This window comes from Xenopus laevis, chromosome 1S (genome assembly GCF_017654675.1).
Source record: "Xenopus laevis strain J_2021 chromosome 1S, Xenopus_laevis_v10.1, whole genome shotgun sequence".
Taxonomy (NCBI): domain Eukaryota; kingdom Metazoa; phylum Chordata; class Amphibia; order Anura; family Pipidae; genus Xenopus; species Xenopus laevis.
In genome coordinates, this window is record NC_054372.1 from 151,254,123 (window position 1) to 151,272,389 (window position 18,267).

The 18,267-nt window shown below is 42.0% G+C and overlaps 1 protein-coding gene across 5 annotated transcripts in view; it reads left to right on the forward strand.

Annotated features, from left to right (window-relative positions):
• atxn2.S (ataxin 2 S homeolog) overlaps nt 1-18,267 on the forward strand; it is a 60,681-nt gene that overhangs the window by 34,940 nt on the left and 7,474 nt on the right. For 4 of the 5 annotated variants that reach the window (XM_018244210.2, XM_018244211.2, XM_018244213.2 and 1 more), the window contains 5 exons: nt 1,130-1,443; nt 10,587-10,650; nt 11,666-11,818; nt 12,477-12,543; nt 12,828-13,012. In XM_018244210.2, coding sequence (XP_018099699.1) covers nt 1,130-1,443; nt 10,587-10,650; nt 11,666-11,818; nt 12,477-12,543; nt 12,828-13,012 — 783 coding nt within the window. The remainder of the gene's footprint in view (nt 1-1,129; nt 1,444-10,586; nt 10,651-11,665; nt 11,819-12,476; nt 12,544-12,827; nt 13,013-18,267) is intronic. The other variant, XM_018244212.2, reaches the window with a different exon arrangement.

Below are 18,267 nucleotides of genomic sequence, written 5' to 3' on the forward strand. Positions count from 1 at the left end.
TAAATTTTGTTAAATTGTGTCTAAGTACATGCATTTGTTTATGCTAGTTTATCACGCAAGTACCCCCATTACAGTTGAAGTACCTGAACAATATAGGCTTTGAGCCATGAGTCTGTGCTGACTTATAGCAACCTTGTTATATCACTTAACATTGTAAGTGCTGCTCTCATCTTCATTAAGATGTTGTCCTTTGTTCTGTTGAAGACAAGCTTCCGTAAGCTAGTCACTCTAGGGACAATTACTCGTGTAATAAACATGCCTAGAGTTGAGAGTTTTATGGGGTTTTTTTTTTAATTAAATTTTAAATAGATATATAAACATAAACGTGTTAAGAAATATTTATACACAATCTACACATAAAAGATTCTCTTTAAAGTAGGGATGCACCGAATACAGGATTCGGCCGAATCCTTCTGCCCGGCTGACCCGAATTCTAATTTGCATATGCAAATTAGGGGCGGAGAGGGAAATCACGTGACTTTTTTTCGCAAAACAGGGAAGTAAAAGTTTCCCCTTCCCACCCCTAATTTTTATATGCAAATTCGAATTCGGTTTGGCATTCTGCCGAGGTTCGGCCGAATCCAAAATAGTGGATTCGGTGCATCCCCTACTTTAAAGGGTCATTACTATTGTGGAGCTCTTGTGGCTGAATAGGAATGTGGTCTGTCAGGCCACACTGGCCAAAATAGTTCTAGCTCCTTTTCACAACAAGTCTTTGTATAAACCTAGTAAACTTGGTTTGCAATCATTTGTCAAATGCCTCAGAAATGGCAGGCCTCTTTAAGGAAAAAATCTTTTAACATTGTGCCACCATAAAGCTTAAATTTGTGACATTAAAAGACCACAATGCTTTGAAATAGCACGGCTGTATAGTTGCTTGATGTTTTGAAATCTTTAAATTCAGAAATCCATTATTTTTAGTATTTGGACATATCTTGAATACTTGAAAAAAAACCAGAGTGTTGACACATTATTGGTCTCCCCTGGTTAAAGTCTTGGCAAAGCCATCAGTTAAAAAATGGTTGGCTAATTTCTGAAAAAAATAAAACTGTAAAAAATTCTGAATTTGGTTAATTTCGGTTAGTTCCAAGCTGTTTCATATCTAATATTGCTTTCATTTAACTTTCAGCTACAGCCCAGCTCAAGTCCTGATACTTTAGATCCATTACCTATCAAAAGTCGGGATAGTGTAGAAAAGCAAAGGGATCCATTGAAGGAAAAAGTGGATGCAAATACTAAGGAATCAACAAGTGAAAGCAGCAGCAATGCGACCACTAGCAACAACAGCAGCAAGCCATGCAGTCCCAGCATTTCACCCTCAATTATCGGCAGTAGTTCTGAAAACAAGAGAGGTCCAGAGGTAACATCACAAGGTGTGCAGACCTCTGGGCCTTCCAAACAGAATCGGGATGACAAGGATGACCGGAAGGAAAATTCTGCAGAGTGAGTCTTATGTTATTTTGTCAAACTTCAGATGACTTCAGATATGTTTTTTTGTTTTTTTTCAATGCACTTTATATTGACTACAGTGCTAAAAGTTAACACTTATGAATGTTTGCACTGAAATTCTATTGTATTGTAGGTTTGTTTTATGTCTTTGCTGGTTTACATTAAATTCTTTTTGGCTGTAGTTACCTGTTTTGTTTGCTTTTAATTAGCCTATATGCTTTTTATGTTATGTTAAAGGGATACTGTCTTGGGGAAAAAAAATTTTTTTTCCAAAATGAATTAGTTAATAGTGCTGCTCCAGCAGAATTCTGCACTGAAATCCATTTCTCAAAAGACCAAACAGATTTTTTTATATTCAATTTTGAAATCTGACATGAGGCTAGACATATTGTCAATTTCCCAGCTGCACCAAGTCATGTGACTTGTGCTCTGATAAACTTCAATCACTCTTTACTGCAAGTTAGAGTGATATCATCCCCCTCCCTTTTTCCTCCCAGCAGCCAAACAAAAGAACAATGGGAAGGTAACCTGATAGCAGCTCCCTAACACAAGATAACAGCTGCCTGGTAGATCTAAGAACAATACTCAATAGTAAAAACCCATGTCCCACTGAGACACATTCATTTACATTGAGAAGGAAAAACAGCAGCCTGCAAGAAAGCATTTCTCTCCTAAAGTGCAAGCACAAGTCACATGACCAGGGGCAGCTGGGAAATTGACAAAATGTCTAGCCCCACGTCAGATTTCAAAATTGAATATAAAAAAATCTGTTTGCTCTTTTGAGAAATGGATTTCAGTGCAGAATTCTGCTGGAGTAGCACTATTAACTTATACTTTTTGAAAAAAACATGTTTTCCGATGACCGTATCCCTTTAAGGAAATTTGATGCTGTAGGTTGAATAGCTTTTATTGGACTGGCAGACTTCATGTATGTGGGGATCTGTTTAAAGGAAGTTAATATTATATCGGGCTTTATGTGTTGTTAACACTACTTTCAATAATCAAACTTCATTGTATGTTACAGAGAAAATACACATTGTTGTACTTGAGCAGCAACCATTTCTCACGTTACTTACAGGGTTTCTTGAAAGTTTGTGAACCTTTTAAAATGTTCGATATTTTTATATGAATGTGACCATGAACATCATCTGATTTTCAAACAAGTCCTAAAAATACATGAAGAAACCCTAGTTAAACAAATTAAAACTTGTATTTGGAAAGTCTGTGTATAGAATGGTGAAGAGACCGCGCTTTATTCCTAATAGTATTCGAGCAGCACCTGTGGTATGTGTATCCACTAGTCCATGTGTGTTATCAGAAATTCAAATAGGGAAGGTGTGCTAAAACAACAGTATAGCTGTCCCAAAATCTGAAAAGAAAAAAAGTAATCCCTGATAGTGCAGCAAGCCTGTAAAATGGACGTAATGTTTTGCAAAATAGAACTACTCACAAAGGTCTTGTAATATTCGTGCCAGTAGGTATTTGCAGCTGGATTGGAAATTGGGCGTCTTTTTAGGTAGTGCCTATTGGGTAGTGCCCCTCAAACCTGCGACCGATGCACATAGGATATTGCTGATCCGATCCTCAGGATGTCGCCTGACAAGGGAATCTTTCTGCCGGTCTCTCCTATGCTGAGGACTGTTCCTTCCTCATTTGGGCCATGCGGACCAGAAGAACTTGTCAGGCGACATCCTGAGGATCGGATCAGCGATATTCTATGTGCATCCGTCGCAGGTTTGAGGGGCACTACCTATCAGCGCTCCTGATCGAACACCATTGAGGGCGACATCTTGAGGATCGGATCAGCAATATTCTATAAGCATCCGTTGCAGGTTTGAGGGGTAAGCGAGGACTGTGTACTGCAGTCTTATAACTACACCTACTATACTGCACTATCGAAAGTTTTTTCCCCATAGGCACTACCTAAAAAGACGCCCAATTTCCAATCCAGCTGCAAATACCTACTGGCACGAATATTGCAAGACCTTTGTGAGTACGTCCATTTTACAGGCTTGCTGCACTATCAGGGATTACTTTTTTCTTTTCAGATTTTGGGACAGCTATACTGTTGTTTTAGCACACCTTCCCTAAATTTCTAAACTTATATTTGGTTACGTATTTATTGAAAATAATCCCATAACAGCTCTGCGTGTAGCAGAAATGTAATTTGGAGGTGAAATCAGAGTCTGGTGTTTATAGTCAATGGGATAACAATCAGGTGTGAGTGTTTTATTTAAAGAACAGGGATCCAGCAAAGCTTGATCACACACAACACATTTGTGGATGTATATCATGGCTCAAACAAAGGAGGTGACTGAGGACCTCAGAAAGAGATACTGATGCCCATAAAGCTGGAAAAGGTTACAAGACTTTCTCTAAAGCATTTGTCCACCAATCAATAATCAGATTGTTTACAAATGGAGAACATTCAAGACCATTGTAACCCTATCCAGAAGTGGTCGACCATCAAAGATAACTCCCAACTGCAAGGTGTGTAATAGTCAAGAGCATTTACAATAAAACCCAGAGTAACTTCTAAGCAACTGAAGGCCTGTCTCACATTGGAGAATGTTCATGAGTCCACCATCAGAACACTGAAAAGCAATGGTGTGTAAGGCAGGATAGCAAGGAAAAAGCCACTGCGGAGTTTGCTAAAGATCATGTGGACAAACCAGAAAGATATGGGAAGAATGTTTTGTGGATGGATGAAGCCAAAATAGAACGTTTTGACTTAAATGAGTAGTGTTCCATTTGGAGAAAGAAAAACACTGCATTCCAGCATAAAAACCTTATCCCATATGTAAAACATGGTGGTGGGAGTATTCTGGATTGGGCCTGTTTTGCTGCATCTGGGCCTGGACGCTTGCCATCATTGATGGAACAATGAATTCTGAACTATACCAGAGAATTCTAAAGGAAAATGTCAAGACATCTGTCTGTGAACTGGATCTCAAGAGACAGTGGGTCATGCAGCAAGACCAAGATTTGAAACAGTCGTTCTACCAAAGAATGGTTAAAGTAGAATAAAGTAGATGTTCTCAAATGACAAAAGTCAAAACTCCTGACCTTAATCCAACTGAAATGTTGTGGAAAGACCTAAATGGAGCGGTTCATGTGAGGAAATCCACCAACATCCAAGGGCTGAAGCTGTTCTGTATGGAGGAATGGGCTAAACGTCGATGTGCAGGACTGATCAACAGTTACCAAGAACAATTTAGTCACACCAAATACTGCGTGAAAGTGTATACTGATTCACATTTGCCACTTTTTTTTTTGTTTTTTCTCAAATACATGATCAAATATAATCTTTGTTTCATTTGTCTAACTAGGTTTATCTACTTTAAGGACATGCTTGAATATCAGATGGTGTTTAGGTCAAATTCACATAAAATTATAGAACATTTTAGAGGTTTCACAAACTTTCAAGCACCACTGTACAATGCTGATTAATGGGAAGTGCATAGGACATAATGGAAGGTTTATGGACAGTGCTGAGCTGCTGTGGTCTAGTGATTACTATCTCGGGATCGACTGGTAGATCACTACTTTTGGGCATCTGTGATAGTAGATATTTTTTTGTAACAGTAAATTCTGTAATTATGAAAATTCTGTATAAATCTGAACAGTGTTCTGTCCTTAAAGGGGAAGGAAACCTAGTCGGCGCAAAAACCCTCCCCCCCCCCCCTCCCGTTTGTTGCCCACCCTCCCTCCTCCCCCCTGGCCTACCCGTCCCGCTGGGCAAATGCCCCTAACTTGTTACTTACCCTTCTGCGCAGGTCCAGTCCAGGGAGTTCACAGACGACATCTTCTTCCACGCGATCTTCTTCCTGCTGTGAACGGCGTTTTGGCGCATGTAGGATCATTTCGCCGGTACGGATCTACTGTGCATGCGCCAAAAGTCACGCGCATGCGCAGTAGATCGTACCGGCGAAATGATCCTACTTCGCATGCGCTGTTCAAAGCAGGAAGAAGATCGCGTGGAAGAAGATGTCGTCTGTGAACTCCCTGGACTGGACCTGAAGGGTAAGTAACAAGTTAGGGGCATTTGCCCAGGGGGGAGGAGGGAGGGTGGAAAACAAACGGGAGGGGGGGGTGGGGGTTTTGCGCCAACTAGGTTTCCTTCCCCTTTAAATTTGACTGGTCCAATATACCGACAGCATTTTTTTTTAATGTAAACTCTGCATATGATGAGAAATGCATGATTGGGGTTACTTTTTAGCAAAAACATTTTCAAAATGATCAAGAGATATATGCTACTAATATCGCCGGCAAATCCTGTTATTTTCTTTTTTTTAAATATAAAAGGCAAGCCTCTGCCACAATGTAATTGACAGCTTCAAGTTTAAGAAGTCAGAAAACTAAAAATGCCTAAATCTCTACTAATCATATTGATAGAAGTCTTTCTCTGAGGGTAAAGCTGGTCATAGACGCAAAGATCTGATTGTACGTATCGAGGATTCGTACGATTTTCGGACCATGTGTGGAGAGTCCCGTAATTTTTCATCCGGTGGAGATCGGTCGTTTGGTCGATCGGAGAGGTTAAAAGATTTGCTGCTTAAATCTATATTGGAGGCAGACAATACTTTGGAGTAGACTCCTATGGTATACTAATCAAATGATGCCATACATTCTGGATATTCTGTGCCATACCTGTACAGCTCTACAGAATATGTTGGCGCATATAATCTATATTAGTAATTAAACATATATCTAATAATAATAAATCTCATATAGAACATAACTGTCAGTTTAGCTGCAAAGACCAGAGTGGCTCTTATAAACTTCTCTTGAACGTCACTTTTAAACTGGACCTATGGTAGACTGTTTGGGCTGAGTATATATTAATACATACCACTGCCTGCATGCACACATCTCTCAATACCTATAATATTGTATGTGAGGAGACTAGGCAATTAAATGCTTTGGGTACTCTCTACAAATCAAAGGAAAAAGTTTAAAGGATTTCATCAAGGAACATGCACAAATCAAAATAAGATTAAGGGTACACTGGGCATGTAGTCTTCAGTGCTGGAGACAAAACATCTGAAAATACAGTTTTATTTATTTTGTTCGTTGAATAGGACACTTCAGGTAACCGATTACTTTTGTAATCACACAAAATGCATTTTGTGGCAGGCATTTTGACAACATTAAACAAGTAAACCATTTTACTGGTAGCACAGAAATATCACCCAAACTTGGTGTTCTTGGTGGATTGAGACTCTCATAACTTCTATGCCTAGTGACCTATGGGAGATTTTTAAGTAATCGCTAACATCAGACTCCTGAGGCAAGAGATCCCCAACGAAGATTGCAGAGATAGTGTAATAGCCTGGGTAGGTGTGTTTTGCTGCAAAAAGGTGCACCAGCAGGTGGTGCTGTTCTATTTAGCATTGTACGGTAGAGGAAGTTGAAACATTGAGAGCAAAATTCACATTGAAAACTTCCTTGTGTAACATTCTCTTGCCCTTTATAGTTTAAAAAAAACAAAAACTGAGGTACTGTTATTTTATAAACTGAACTTTACGAACACAGAGCTTCATCATGTTCCATGCCTTTAAAGTTGTCCACAGCGGCTCACCATCTTGGACTTGTTAGGCCATCTTTTGTGTGTCAATGGAACTGCACATGCTCAGTGCCTTCTGGACTATTGAGAAGCTAATCCCAATTGTATCAAAAAAACAAACACACACACACACCACCCCCCCTGCACTCAACCCATTATCAATATATTTAAGACAGAGACATTTTGTGCATACTGCTACTGAAAAATGCCTTACCCTTTAAACAACACAGGGATTGTTTGTCCATATATTGCAATATATTTAAGCTGGCCAACTACGTCAAAGTCATCCCATATCTGGCCAGTCCTATGCTCCATTTTCATCTGATTCATTAAGAATTCTATTGCTTCATTATACAGTTTACAAAGGGACTAAGTTTTACCCGCAGCTTACTAGCTGCTTTCAAAGTAAAACTCCCAAACTTGGCTGCCCTTTTATTAGACACCAGTGGGATCACCTTACTATAGTTGGGAAGGGTGGGAGCTACAACATGGAGCTGGTCACTGCTCCTGTATAACTATAACAAACCAGGGGAAGTTGTGCTCACCACTAATTTTTAAAACCATTAGGCGGGGGTGCGATGAGGCTGTGTTAAAGGAACAGTGACACCAAAAAATGGGAGTTTTAAAGGAATAATAATGTACTGTTGCCCTGCATTAGTAAAACGGGTGTGTTTGCTTCAGAAACACATCTATAGTTTATATAAACAAGCTGCTATGTAGGCATGGGGGCAGCCATTCAAGCACAAAATACACCGTAGATAACAGAAAACTCTGTTTTATATTTAATTTTGAAATCTGACATGGGGCTATACATATTGTCAGTTTCTCAGGTGCCCCCAGTCATGTGACTTGTGCTCTGATAAACTTCAGTCATTCTTTAGGGCAGAGACACAAATGCGAAGATTTGGGGAGATTTAGTCATCCGTCGACAAATCGCCTCTTCTTTGGGCAATTAATCTCCCCGAACTGCCTAGTCGCCTGAAGAAGAGGCGATTTGTCGACAGGTGACTGAATCTCCCCAAATCTTCATGTGCGTCTCTGCTGTTACTGCTGCACTACAAGTTGGAGCGATTTCGCCCCCACCTTCCCCCTCCCATCAGCAGAACAATGGGAAGGTAACCAGATAACCGCACCCTGGCAGATATAAAACCAGCACTCGGTAGTAAAAATCAATGTCCCACAGCGACTCATTCAGTTGCATTGAGTAGGAGAAACAGCCTGCCTGAAAGCAGTTCCATCCTAAAGTGCTGGCTCTTTCTGAAAGCACTGACCAGGCAAAATGACCTGAGATGGCTGCCTACACATCAATATCACAACTAAAAACAATACACTTGTTGGGAATTAAATTTTACACAATAGAGTAAATTATTTGCAGTGTAAACAATGTAATTTAGAAAAAAAAAGTACACCATAAAAAATCATGACAGAATACCATTCACAAACAACTGTCTTATGTAACCTTTACATAATAAATATCTGAATGAAACAGGAGGGTGATATAGACAAGCTGTTTGTTGACAGTGTCTTGAGATCTACTGATCACCAGCTAAGGGTCAGGGCACCCAGTGACAAATCTCCTCTTCTTCGGGGCGACTAATCTCCCCAAACTGCCTCCCCTGCCTAAATAACCGGCGGGATGGCACTCTGAGCAATTCGTTTTCCGAAATCGCCTGTAGTTTCCTCATGAGACGACTTCGGAAAACAAAGCGCTCAGGGTGCCACCCCGATGGCAATTTACATTCTAGCCGACAGTTCGGGGAGATTAGTCGCCCAGAAGAAGAGGCGATTTGTCGCTGGGTGACTAACCTCCCTGAATCTGCCTGTGTGCCCTGACCCTAAAGGTCTACTGGTAGATCCCCATCTACCTTTTGGGCACCCCTGAATTAAAGACTTGTCTGCTACAGAGAAGTCTTTGTTAAAATGTGCAACACTGGGCAAAATAAGCTGCGAGTAGTAACCCATAGCAACCAATGAAAGTGAACAATGACTACAAAATTGTGATTGCTGCCATGAGTTACTGCCCACAGACAGATTTGCCCAGTGTTCATAAATTACACATAATCCCCACCCCCGGTCTGTCATAGCCCTTCATTTAGTCATCTGAAAGTAAATTCTGTAGCCCTATACTATGGCGGCCAAAATTTTATAGGATATAAATGACAAGAATGCAAAGGCTGCTATTTTTGTTTGTAGCTTAAAATACTCTCTCCCCCACCTCCACCTCAAAAATGTTTCTGCTAATATAGATTTGATTTGTTTTCGAAAGGGAATACCCAATTGTGCACCTAAAAATTTTTTTTTGAAAATTAAGGTCAATGTCCAGAAATAGGGACTTAACTTTAAAGGGGCAGTTCTGTATTTGGAACATTTGCATGGTTAAGGGGAGAAATTAAAGAAAAAAAACTACACCTTCCGAATGATTACTTCTCCAGAACTCCAGTTTATATCATAGGCTAATGTCACACAAAGCAGAGCCTTGGCTTCTCTCCACATGTACACAATGGAATTCTTCAGAAGTTATCTACTGTATATACTGTGCTTGTGTTTTACCAGTGCAGCGCAACAACACATTATACTGCCATTCATTAAAACGCTTGCATTTTTTTAATGTTACTGTTCCTTTAAAACAGCAGTTTTTCCTATTTGGGATTATAAAAATAAATTTTCATGAACATATTCAAGAAGCTCTTTTACACAGGGGCCATTTCATGTTAAATAATTTTGCAGAAACCTACAATGCTCAGTCTGGAAACTCATAAACAGAAAAATAGGAGTTTACTTGGTGTCCTCCAGTTTCCATGAATATCATGTGGTGTGTCTCTTAGATAAATGGCCACATTACAGTATTGCAATGTGAATGGCTCAACAAATCGCTATGTTCAGAAGAAATGTTTGTGATTGGCCACTTTTTGTGTTTTGAATTCCCAGACTGTTTTTGAGGCAGGTGGAGTATCATGTATATTTTTATTGATGCTTTAAATAAATGTACATTTTAATGGACACTTCCTCCCCCCCCTTATTTATTAAAGGAAAACTATACCCTCCAAACAATGTAGGTCTCTATAAAAAGGATATTGCATAAAATAGCTCATATGTAAAACCCTGCTTCATGTAAATAAACCATTTTCATAATAGACTTTTCTGAAGTATGTGCCATTGGGTAATCATAAATAGAAAATTGCCATTTTAAAAAATAAGGGCCGCCCCCAAACAAACCATACTTGTTAGGTCACATGAGCCAATTAACAGACAGTTGTGTCTTTTGCTTCAACACTTCTTCCTGTTACAGTTGTAGTATTTCTGGTCAGGTGATCTGAGGCAGCACACAGACCATCTCAAAATGGTGGCTCAAGGCAAGAGATGTAAAAGCGCAATATTTACTTAAATATACCAGTTTGGTTAGATTCTTTAATATGCCATTTAATATGATGTAAACTATCTGTTGCTTAAGTGTTCATTTTGGGGGTATAGTTTTCCTTTAACTTTTACAAAAAAGAACTGCCATACAAGTTAGATGTGTGACTACTGTGCTTACATTTTACTAACTGCTGATATTTTATCTTTTTCTCAGGCAAGTGAGAAAATCTACTCTTAATCCAAATGCAAAGGAGTTCAATCCAAGATCATTTGCGCATGTAATTATTATTTTTCTTAATTTCTACATGGAATCTAGAATTAAGAAATGTATACCGTTTGCCAAGTGACTATTTTATGCTGAGGATTATTAGTTTTATGCTGACATAGATAGAAGCATTCTGTCATTAGCCCCCAATATTTTAGAACCTATTTTTTCACCAAACAAGATGATTCCTCCTCTGAAATACTACATTTAAGTATTGCTCCGTAATTTCATTTTCCTTATTTGGAATATTGTAGTTTGTATAATCAGCCAATATTGGTTTATGAAAGGGGTATGTGCTTTACATACCTTTTTATTTAATTGCTACAATGGTGTTTCAATGTCTAATATTTTTGTTAAAAATGCTCTTCTTGCTTAAGCCAAGTATGTATTCATGATAACTTTGCTTGGGATAAGCTTTCCTAGCAACCATGATTAAAAGAGGAGTTCATCTTTAAATTAAGGTTTAGTATGATGTAGACAGCAATATATTCTGAGACTATCTTTTATTTTAATTGGCAACTCTTGGCAGAATTTGAACAGCTATGTGGTTGCTTGGGTCGAAGTTACCCTAGCAACCAGACATTTCATCTCATGCAGCTCTCTGATAAAGAACTAATTACACCTTGCAAAATTAGCTCTGCTTACTGAGTTGGAGTTCAGAGTGGTTGTCTGCATTTCAGTAAACGGAATTTGTTTGTCTGCATATGACGAATAACGTACCACCTGTTGTAATATATAGGGATATTATAAGTGACAAAGGAAATCATGACCATATAAAAGCCGAAGACCAATTGGGTTTTATACAGATCATGGAATTCTGAGCCAAGCAAGCATTATTTTTGCTGAGCAGGCCAGCAAAATACTGATCTGATGATCACTTTATGCAGCAACTACACACAAAATTCTAGGGTATGTTCCTTAAGGTCTTTCTAATGTAATTGCAGATAAGTTACACAGATATATTTGTGCATTTAAGTGTTTTACAGCAGTGTTAGTTTTTTTTTTTTTTTTTTTTTTTTTTGCTCTAGCCCAAGCCTTCAACAACACCAACCTCACCTCGTCCGCAAGCTCAGGCGAGTCCATCAATGGTTGGACATCAGCAGCCAACGCCTGTGTACACCCAACCAGTATGTTTTGCACCGAATATGATGTATCCAGTTCCTGTGAGCCCTGGAGTTCAGGTAATCTTTCATACCCACATTATTTGATTGGTAATTATATTTGTCAAAAAAAGATGTTTAAATATTATGACCTATCAAATCATGTGTGGATGTACTTTCATGTTTTGATCTTGATACAGAAATGGTGTCATCTTATGTAAGGTCGTGTTGTGTGCAAAAAGAACAAACTAATTTTGACAACAATGTAAATTGCGAAGCGATGATTGGTTTTGGTTGCAGTTACTAAGCCTTAAAATTATTTTTACATTTATTCTGATAATTTGAAATTTGAGTTGCAATTAGAAGCCAGGGTCCTCTTGGTCTAGTAGCTGGAGTAATGCCAAGTATGTTAATGACAATTACCATCGAACAATGAATTGCAATGGGCGCTTCTCTTGGAACTATCTGGGAAAACATGATCAAACTACCCCTAAATTTGCAAATTTAGCAGGATTTATTTAATTTTCTTTCCATTGTGGAGATACTTTATGATTTCTGCTTTGTGGGATTTAGCAAGTTCTACCTTCCACAAGTAGCCATAGGTCAGTGCTGTCACAGAATGAAGGGCAATAAAAGCAAGTTTTACAGATGCTAACATCATCTATCTACATATATCTATATATATATCTTTCTACTACTTTGGCAGAACCAATATAAATATTAATACATTTTTTTTCAGCCATTATACTCCATTCCAATGACCACAATGCCAGTGAACCAGGCCAAGACATACAGAGCAGGTAAAGGTGAGACAGTGACATCTGGATTGCATGTATGTGTGTATGCTGCATGATTTTAGGGGAGGACATTTATGCTGTGTTTCACTGTGCTAAAATCTCTACATTTTCAAACTGCATCTACACAGTCTATTACAACATGGTTTGTGTAGTGAAAACCCAGTCATACAAGGGGTAATTTTGTTTCAGTTGCACTTGAAGTGACTAAGGTAAATGGTCCAGTGGGAAAGTATAAATTGGGATCACTGTATCACAAATACAGTATAGGTGCTTAATGTGTTTTTCATGTTTAGTACCCAGTATGACCCAGCAACGGCAAGATCAGCACCACCAGAATACAATGATGCATCAAGTATCTGCAGCAGGACCACAAATAGTTGCTACTCCACCTGCTTATTCTGCTCAGTATGTGACTTACAGTCCTCAACAGTTTCCAAATCAACAACTTATGCAGCATGTACAGCACTATCAGTCACAGGTAATAACTCATCTTTATTTAATTTTTTTACTATACTTGAATATGATTTAATTTCTTCACTGTCCCTTGGCAGCATAGGAGACACATGGGTTAATACAGCTTTTCCCTCTAGAACAAAAATCCCTCCACCAGAGACTGTCCACTTTCCTTGTATTAACCTCCCCTTCCTCAATTCTTTTCCAACCTGCATGGAGGTAGGATGTTTGAGGGAGCTAGGGTCCCTTATATATTTTATTTTCTATTTTGGGCATGCTATAGTACTGCCTCACTTCTTTCAAAACCTCCTGGCCAGCAACAAGGACATGCCTCAACGCTGTCATTTGGGGGGATCTGGTGTAGGCATGGTCCAGGGGATCCCAATCCTGCCATTACAAGGTATACTCTTGTGCTGTCTTGGGCACACATGTTGCCATGGTTCAAATCTTGCTCTCAGTCAACATCTTTGGGAGGTAAAATTTGGACTCCAGAAGGACGTGCCAATGTGAAGTAGACACACCATAAGTCTGTGCTCTTAGGAAGGACACCAATATTCAGTAGACATGCCAAAGGTCCTCTGTCCAGCACCACCTCCCCAGTTCACTCTAACACCTGCAGACCTTTGTACATGACTTCTCTGTACCTGCTTACCTCCCATCTTCGCAGGGTAACCTGTTGGGTATTTTACCTGGGTTAAGCCGTGGATCCAGAATAAGCCGTGGATCCAGAAGAGACCCACCTGTCCTTAGACCCCCCTCTTGTACAGTTTACATCCTTCCAGGAGGATTATTCCCACACCAAACTAACAGCTCTTTTGCTTTGCTATGGTTTTCTATATTACAAAGGCTACTGAAATCTAACCCCCTGGGGCCTCTTGATATTTACACTATATCTTTTATTAACTCCTTTGCGGGTCCTTTCTACTTCAGCCACTAATGCGAACATCCATTAAGGACAAATCAGATTTACAATCCGGCCCTGACACCGAACCTGTGTCAGCCAAAACACGTTTTTGGCACAGAGCCAACGGCAATCTGGGCTTCTTCATTACTCTGTCAAAGGCCACAAGAGTCTCACTCCAGTGGTTGCTCCAGAAGACCAACCTACACATATTATTACTAAGTGGCCAGCAGGTTAAACCACAAGGTCCTTCGTTCCTGCTCCAGATACCATGATCCAGAGGACTGGGTAGTAGTAGATTCAATACCAACATCATGGGACTTTCACTTGTGTATGTTTTCCCACCTATACCATTGATACAATCTATCAATAGCCATATACAGCTTTTCCATACCAAGGCAATTGTTATCACATCCTTTTGGCCCAGGAGAGTCTGGTTCATTTATGAGAGGAAATTCTCTGTAGCACCCACATGGTCACTGCCACTCAGGTTGGATCTTCTGCTACAAGGCCCCTGCTGGCACCCTGGCTTGGACAGACTCTCCATAATGGCATGGCTATTGAAAGCACCATCTGGAAGGTCACGTGATTCACGGACAAGGTAACTGCACCATGCTACAGCAAACCAACTACTGGCACCACATACTATTCTATCTATTTAGCCTACATATCCTGGTGCAAAAGTAGAGAGACTGACCACTATACATATACAATCACACACTCCCTTCCCCCTCCTTGCTTACTGCTCTCAGCCCTCCCTCCCTTCCCCTCCGTGTCCGTGCTTGCTGCTCTCAGCCCTCCCTCCCTTCCCCTCCGTGTCCGTGCTTGCTGCTCTCAGCCCTTTCTTCCCCTTACTTGTCCCTACTTGCTGCTGTCAGCCCTCCCTTCTCTGCCCTCCCTCCCGTGTTCATGCTTGCTCACCTCAGCCCGCCCAGCTCTCCCTTCACCTCTGCTCTCGGCCTGGCCTCCCTCTCTGCTCTAAGCCCGCCCTCGCTCTCAGCCAAGCCCTACTTTCCCGACCTGGGGTCCTCTCTCGCTCACTTCTGATGCCAGGCCCCAGGTCGCGGTCTACCAGGAGCATGACTGGGAACTACTAGTAGACGATCAACGTCCATGGCATCCCTGCTGTAGAAGGAGGGGTGCCTGTAATAAATTTAACTGACATAAGCAGTGTAGTTGTCTTGGAAAATGATAGGGGTGACCTGATTGGAATTTGGCAGACTGTCCTCTAGAGTCAAGAATAACGGCGTCGTGTCACAGCACAGTATGCAAATTAGAAAAAAAAAAAAGGCACGCATTTGCCCCGGGAAATCACTGCTACTGGCAGGGTCGGACTGGACTGTAATGGTCAGACCTGCTGCCCCACAAAGAAATGGCCACGGCATTTGTGCGTGCGTGTCTTCCGCACATGTGCGCATCAGCGATGGGAATTGGTCGGGAGGGGGCCCCTGGGACTGCCAGGAGGGCCCTTCCTGTTGCAGCCCTGATGGGCCCCCAAGGCTCCAGTCTGACCCTGGCTACAGGAGAAAAGGAAGCTGCACTAAGTGAATAGAGGTACTTGATTCTTTGCTGGCACTTTGCTGTTTCCTAGACAAACTATGGATCGCAAAGCTGCACTGGGGTAATATGGTAGTATTGCTATAATGGCTGATATTTTTAACCCATATTGTTGTTAATGACTTTTCTTCTCCTTTAAAGCACAAAACCTTATCTTTTTCTAAAAACTTTTGCTCATGAAATTTTGCTAGTCTAAATTAAATTGGCTCCGGTGCTTTTTTATTTTCTCTGTCGTCTCAGGGGGACACAGGGAACAGCTGGAGTTAAGCTCCACCCTCCGGAGGCAGGACACTTGATAATTGATTAAAAATGGGCGTGCCCTAGGGTCTGCCTTAACCCACTGCTACGCCAACCTAATCAGTTTTTCAAGTGTCCTGCTAGGAGGCTGGACATCCTGCACACAAGTCAAGCCAGTTTTTCCTCCTTCGTGGGATACCATACCGGGGTCTCATCCTAGCCCTTGGGCTATACCGACCACCCACTACATTCCTGCTCCTATTAAGGATGCAGATAGTACTTGGCCGGTATGGACAACAAATGTGAGTAACTGGTTTTCTCACTTGCCTGGTGTCCCCCAACAATGGTCTAACTGCTTGCATCTCCTTGCCTTTACCTCTTCCCTCCCCTCACATCGCAGTCTGCTCCAGTTCCCCGGCGCTCCGGTTGTATCCGGGCAGGAAAAGCACTTTTTGGGGGTTGAGGAATGCAGAGAGCCGCTGACAAAAACCCGTGCATACGCTGAAGCGGAAGGCACGTTCCAGGCGTTATCTTGCTGCGTGCCTGAGATGGAACGCATGCCTCGCTGTCCAGCCTCATGCGTTCCATCTGCGCCATTTTGTCCCATTCACGCCACACTGCAGCGCGTATAGCAAGCACTTGTCAGGCTCTTCTGCTGGCAACACAGGGAATCAACTAAGTCACTCCAGACTTATGGTATTCTCCATACTCCCCAGGCAGGAACATTATGCAGCAGCATAAGTTCCCTATTAACCCGCACCAGGGCAGAAATACAACTTACCTGCTACCCTACCTAACCAGCAGTACCTCTGACACTGCAGTGGCAGAAGGTCAGTCAGGGGATCTATTCCCCAGGCCGGGGGGAGAGCACCAGCAGTGGCAGCATCACAGGTCAGATGGTGCAGATGGTCCTCGGCCGAAGCCAAACTTCCTATAAACATTCTAGAATTGCGGGCGGTGTGATTGGCTCTCCTTCACTGGACCCACCAATTGCATGCAAGATCAGTGAGGGTACAGAGCGACAACTCCACCACAGTTGCATTCATAAACAGGCAGGGGGGAACACGCAGCAAGGCAGCATTAGCGGAAGCCCAATTGATCCTGAGGTGCGCGGAACACAATCTAGTTAGACTATCTGCCATCCATATTCCGGGAGTAGACAACACAAAAGCAGATTTCCTCAGCCAGAATAAGCTGGATCCAGGGGAATGGGAACTTCACCCAGAGGTCTTCTCCTTACTCGTCAGGCAGTGGGGCCTTCCCCAGATTGATCTAATGGCCTCCAGATCCTATCGCAAGGTGAAGAGGTTCTTTGCATGATCCTGCGATCCGTTGGCTGTAGGGGTGGATGCCATGACGCAGAGTTACCTAGCCTACATATTCCCCCCCCCCCTCTTCCCATGTTGCCTCGGGTCCTCAAGAAGATAAAACAGTCAACAACCACGGTCATCGTGAGAGCTCCTTACTGGCCCAGAAGAAGAACATGGTTCTCCGATCTTAAAGAACGGTCGGTGGCACATCCAATTTGTCTCCCAATTAGGAGCGACTTTCTGTGTCAGGGGCCCATAGCCCATCACAACCCAGGCCTATTCGCTTTGACGGGATGGCTATTGAAGCAGACATGTGGCGACGACGAGGCATAGCCGAAGAGGTCATTGCCATGATTTTAAAGTCAAGCAAACCTACTTCTTCTAAAGCTTATCACAGAGTGTGGTGCACCTACTGGAACTGGTGTCAAGATGCTCAGCTACTGTTCCTCGAATACAACATTCCAACAATTCTATCCTTTCTGCAACACGGCCTACAGCTAGGCCTCAAGCTCAGTTCCTTGAAGGTACAACTTTCGGATTGGCGGCTCTTTCACTCACGACTGGCTCTAGAAGATTCCGTTCATACCTTCTTGCAGGGAGTAGCTCACGTGGCGCCCCACTTTCGCCCTCCAACCCCTGCATGGGATCTAAATATAGTCCTTGAGGCCTTACTGAACCACTAGGGACCATTTCCGACAAGTGGCTCATCTGGAAGGTAGTGTTCCTAGTGGCGATTTCATCGGCCAGGAGAGTTTCTGAGCTCAGCAACCTATCCCAGCTTATCTCGTTTTCCACAAGGATAAAGCAGTTCTACACACTGTCCCTTCATTCCTACCCAAGGTGGTGTCCTCATTTCACATAAATCAGGAAATTGTGGTGCCATCCTTGTGCCCGGAGCCCAAGAACCGTAAGGTAAGGCGTCTTCACAGCTTAGATGTAGTCAGAGCCCTTCGTTGGTACTTGGAGAAATCTAAGACCTTCAGACGTTCACAGAAACTGTTTGTCTTTCCGACCGGACCTCAAAGAGGTATGGCGGCAGCCAAGACCTCCATTGCACGTTGGTTGAAGGAAACCATTCATGAGGCCTACGTGTCCAAGGGGAAATTACCACCAGAAGGGGTGCAAGCCCTTTCCACTAGATCAATGGGTGCTTCCTGGGCTTGGCTCAACTCAGCATCCCTGGATCAGATCTGCAGAGCGGCTACCTGGTCCTCTGTTCACACATTCACCAAATTCTACAGTCTACACACCTCTTTTCCTCCTCAGAGGCTGCCT